Below are 4,936 nucleotides of genomic sequence, written 5' to 3'. Positions count from 1 at the left end.
GCGTCTTTTTCCACATAAAATTTACTTCCAAAGCAATTAATGTTTTCATTCAGCGTTTAAATGTATTTTAATGCAATATATTTGTGCGAATATGTCAAAATTGCAAACTTATTCGAAGTTGTCTTTAAAAAATATATATAAGTGAAATCAGAAACTTTAAGGAAATAAAACCTGTAATATAAAATGCACATGTTGGCAACAAGCGGGGCGTTTAAACTCACAAAGTTTCCCGTTTAAAGACGTTAACAAATTTGCATAATGTTTTTCTAAACGTTTTAAAGTTACGTGGTATTTAAACCATATTGGTTTTACACCTGCACTTTCAGGGCCTGTATTATGGAGGACTAATGGTGCCATAATCCAACACATACAAATATGTGACAACTGAAAGAAAGGAAGGCAACAACTTAAATGTCTCAGCAACGTTTTTGGTCTACAGAGAGCCAAAGCTGCAATTTCCCTAACAACAACAACAAAAAGAGAAACAATATTCTGATGAATTACTACCTACATAAATATGTGATAATGGAAGCCAAAAAAAAGTATATTTTTTTAAATCAGCGATTCAGTGTTCTAAAACTACTACTATTCGTTAAACTAAAAGAAAAGTTAAATTTGTGTCTGTGATAAATAAATGTATTTATAGCTATTATAATTTGTCAATACTTAATGGAATTGACAAATAATTATTTATAAAATAAATAAATTAGTATTTAAAATGTGAATTTCTTATATTTTACAAGTTATATGATCACGTCAGCATAGTGTGATTACTATGATTCTCGAACTATCATGAAATATTTCAAGTTGTCACTTTGGTTCATGAAGCCGAACTCATAGACTTTGACAGAAGAGCAGCAGCAAAGAATGGGAAAAAAAATTATAAATTGTCTAATAATTATGAATAATTTATTATATTTGGAGACATTTTTGTATCCACTTTTAATTTTCTTACTCTGCTTAATAAGCTATTGGCACATTTACTGAACAAAGTATAAGCGTATATTCGTTTTACTTTCATGTGTGTTTCCAATTTTATTTAAATGACATCTAAAAATGACTTCTTTTTTATTCAACTGTGCTACGTTTAGTTACTGATACCTGACATGATATCAGGGATTAAACTAGAATCTTTAAGAATATTCCAATGATCTGAAATTTTGCCTTATTATTCAAATTTTAAACAAATGCTGTACTTCAATTCCAGGAATGTTGAAAACAAACATACACTACCTGTTAAGTTTGATTCTCATTCCTGTGCCTACTTAAATCAAGCCTTCAGATCTCTATAATCAGATATATCATCTGTGGTCACCTTGTAGCTGACCCCTTCCAAGACTTTCTGGAAGAACAAAGTCAGTATTGAATCAACTGTAAGTGCTCGGTCGGTCCCCTAGAGGGCAGTAGTGGTTATCCGCTTCTGCTCTCTCTATTTCTCATGAAAAGAGACTTCCGACGCTCTGATCCGTCACAGTGATCTGCAGCGAGGTGAGTACACAACTGTATTACAGATTGAAGGATTGTTGTGGAATAATTGTGTTGAAACGGTCGTGGGTTTTTTTTCACGCCTCATCTTTATACAGGAAACAGTCAGTTCAACATATGTGGGGCTCGCTGTTTTGAGATACGGTTCTCGTTTTAAATGGAAACGTCTGACCTTGGCTAGCAGGCTAACGGAACGAGCTAACGTTAGCCTGTGTTAATGTTAGAAAACGTCAAGGACGGTGACTTTACTTCAAGTGTAGTTCTGCATTTGGTCTTTTTAAACGGTTTAGTTTTGATTTATTAACAGACACTACTTCGCGTAGTTTAATTTTAGGTTGTGGTTAAACGGCAAAGATTGTTGCTTTTCGACCACGTAGATTATAAAAATAGATTTCATTTAGCGAAAAACCTGGTTAATTTTATTCTCACTGACTTTATTGTTCCAATTAACAGACAGCAACACACGCTTGATGATGTTACAATACATTGTGGAAGTGGATGTATGATTCTTTAGCCTGTTCGCACAAATAAGCATAGTTATGACAGGTGAGCCGTATTCCAATTCGGTCGTGCGATTTAGGAATCATATTTCCTATTTATTTGTGCAAAGTTATTTCGATTAATATCTTTTGTTTCTGCAGTGTAGATTATTTTTAACTGTTGTTATATTCTGTATTTTTGACGCAGGTTGTGGTGTGCTTTTTAATTGATTATCAATTTACTTCTGTTCAACTGCATTTTTTAACGAGAGATGCACTGTATTGGTGGCCAGACCAGTAGGTTTCCAAACAAGATGTTCTACAAATATAAAACTATACTCACAATTCATGATTCAGTCTCAAAGAGCCTCAAAGCAGTTGCAGAGAAAAATGAGATTCTTTCAATAGATCTGAAAATAAAACCACAGAATTTTAAGAGATGACATTCTGAATATATGTAAAAATAATAATAATAATAATAATAAATGGCCTCAATAAAATCAGTCAAAAGAAGTGGTTCAGACTGTTTTGCTTTTAATCAAAATATATTTTACTTTCATATATTTAAAGTAGGAAATTAAGATTAAAACTATTTCAAATATTTGGTTGCAATCTGGACCTTGTATGGATTAAGTAACTGTCAGATCTGGTGATTGATTTTATTTTAGTATGTAGACCTGAAAATATTAACAAGCATACTGTTTGTTTTTTCTAACATTATTTACATGTCTTCATAACCGTAACAAATCAACCCTGTCAATGTTGCAAACAAAAAGCGACTGCAAATGGCTAAAATGTCTTTTCCAAGTTTAAATCTGAAGAGAATTTCATCTTCCACTAAGTTCAGTTTGAGGTATATGAGCCTTATGTAAAAAAATAAATTACTCTGATTTTCTATAGTTTTGTCTTCTCGATTTAGTACATTTTTCCCCAAGTAAAAGTATAAACTCTAGGATAAAAAAAAAGCTTAAAAAGCTCCTAGAGATGGATTTTAATCAATTTGTGGAAGCTGTGTGAAGAACAGCTGACCTATCATAAACATAGTAACATTTTAGAGACTTTCCAGTCACCTCAGGTTTAACTGGATAGCATAGCTAAAGAACATTTCAATTTAAAGGGAAGATGACGGCAGCGGCATGTGTGCGACTGAAGAATCTTGTTTTTCAGAGAGTCAAGATGTCAGGCCGTCGTGCAGCCCTGAAGGCCATTGACTGGTTGGCGTTTGCTGAGCGGGTTCCGTCCAACCAGCGGGTCATGTTCAATGCTCTGAAGACTCGCACCGATGCCATCTCTGCTAAGTATGTCGCCACTGCGGTTGATCTAATTATAACTGTGACTTAATTTTCAGAAATGGGGTCGACAAAAAGTTGTTGTTTTTTCTGAGGCACATCTAAACACGTAGTGCATTAAGAAGATTCTTTGTGAAAAGCAAAGCAATGAATTTTATCTTACTCGATATATTTCTCAACATGCAGTAAGAAAATGGCCCAGGTTTCTGTTTCTGGGTTAAAGTTGCCAAAAAGACATAGAGATGAAAAGTTTGATCTTTCCAAGTAAAGCTCGCACAGATACTTTTAGAAATAAGATTATCACTGTCCTAATGGGCTTAAGCTGGCTAAGAGATTGGAATTTCTTCTTCTTTTCAAAAATAAAGCTAACAGATTTTTTTTTTTTTTTTTGATATTTTGAAAAAGTTGCAATGAAAATTGTTAATTTTTATGTTCAAAATAATACTCAAATTATTCAGTCAGTAACATAACTGTAGGGTCCCACATTACAACATTAAGGCAAATATTCTTGACTTTTTAGTAAGTAAAGCCAACATTCTTCAAAATAAAAACTATTTTACGTTCTATATCTTAACGCATGTTAGAGTCTCCCAAAATCTGGTGCTCATTCAGTAGCAAACACCACTTATTAGTTTCATTCATTTCTTTTTGTTATACCTCGATTTGCGTACATTAAAACTATTCTTTTTCTTTTTGCTCCCCCCTAACAGTTTCCATACATTTAATTGTTTATAGTTGTGTCTGCTCACCGTTCCTTCCTTCCTTTTTAATCTGTTGAAATCGATGCCTGTGTTTGTTCCAGACTAGCCTCACTGCCTGAGACTCCTCCTGCCATCGACTGGAGCTACTACAGGAGCGCTGTGGCTAAAGCAGGCCTGGTCGATGAGTTTGAGAAGAAGGTAATTTTCCTTTCTAAACACACAATACCAGTGTTGCCACGAAATGACTCGCTCTAAAGACAAAAAGTGTGTACTTTGTGATAAAATCCATCCAGAAAGATTTTTTTTTATTTTTTTTAGACCTTCCATTTAAGGCAGTATGCATTTAAAATGAGATAAATGGCTTATTTTATTTGGCTATATGATCATCTGGTTGAGGTATAATTTTATGAATAATCCGAACCAGTTTGTGGATTACATAGTTAAGACAATAATTATTTTTTTTTTTAATTATTTTATTTTATTTTTTTTGCAGTTCAAAGCACTGCAGATCCCTGAGCCTGTCGACACGCAGACGAGCAAAATCAACGCACAGGAGGTTGAAGCCGTAAGTGGCTACTTCAGAAATATCAGTTTGGTTGTACATAAACATTTGTATTTATCTGGCATTTGAAAGTTGGACACAGTAATTAAAAGCCAGGATGTTTTTGCAGTATTGCTAAATATTTATTTTTCATTTTGTAAAGTGTTATCTGCAGTTTTATTTTCAGACCTGTTCTTTCACTTTCCGCAAACAGAACAAGAGTGCACTGGATTTTGTTGAAAAATCAAAGGTGCGCGTCGTGGAGTATGAGAAGGAGGTGAGATGCTAGTTGATGTTGGGACTTGATACAAGAGGAATGTCATCAGGAATGTTTCTAATAAAGTTTTTCTCTGCTTTTTTTTTTTTTTTTTTTTTCGTGGGGGAAATTTTAAAAAATTTTTTCTCTTTCTCTAATGCCAACCAAAAACCCAAACAGGCGTT

General features: G+C 33.6%; 1 protein-coding gene across 1 annotated transcript in view; it reads left to right on the top strand.

Moving 5' to 3' along the window:
- Positions 1–1,409: 1,409 nt before the first annotated feature.
- Positions 1,410–4,936, top strand: part of atp5pd (ATP synthase peripheral stalk subunit d) — a 6,831-nt gene continuing 3,304 nt past the window's right edge. The window contains exons 1-5 of the mRNA XM_015051481.1: positions 1,410–1,488; positions 3,134–3,262; positions 4,056–4,152; positions 4,448–4,519; positions 4,710–4,772. Of these exons, the coding sequence (XP_014906967.1) occupies positions 3,141–3,262; positions 4,056–4,152; positions 4,448–4,519; positions 4,710–4,772 (354 nt within the window). The 5' untranslated portion in view covers positions 1,410–1,488; positions 3,134–3,140. The remainder of the gene's footprint in view (positions 1,489–3,133; positions 3,263–4,055; positions 4,153–4,447; positions 4,520–4,709; positions 4,773–4,936) is intronic.

This window comes from Poecilia latipinna, unplaced genomic scaffold, assembly GCF_001443285.1.
Source record: "Poecilia latipinna isolate Pla-1442-1.1 unplaced genomic scaffold, P_latipinna-1.0 Scaffold51, whole genome shotgun sequence".
Classification (NCBI taxonomy): domain Eukaryota; kingdom Metazoa; phylum Chordata; class Actinopteri; order Cyprinodontiformes; family Poeciliidae; genus Poecilia; species Poecilia latipinna.
The sequence above is the reverse complement of the archived record's forward strand: the minus strand, read 5'-3'. Positions and strand labels throughout refer to the sequence as shown.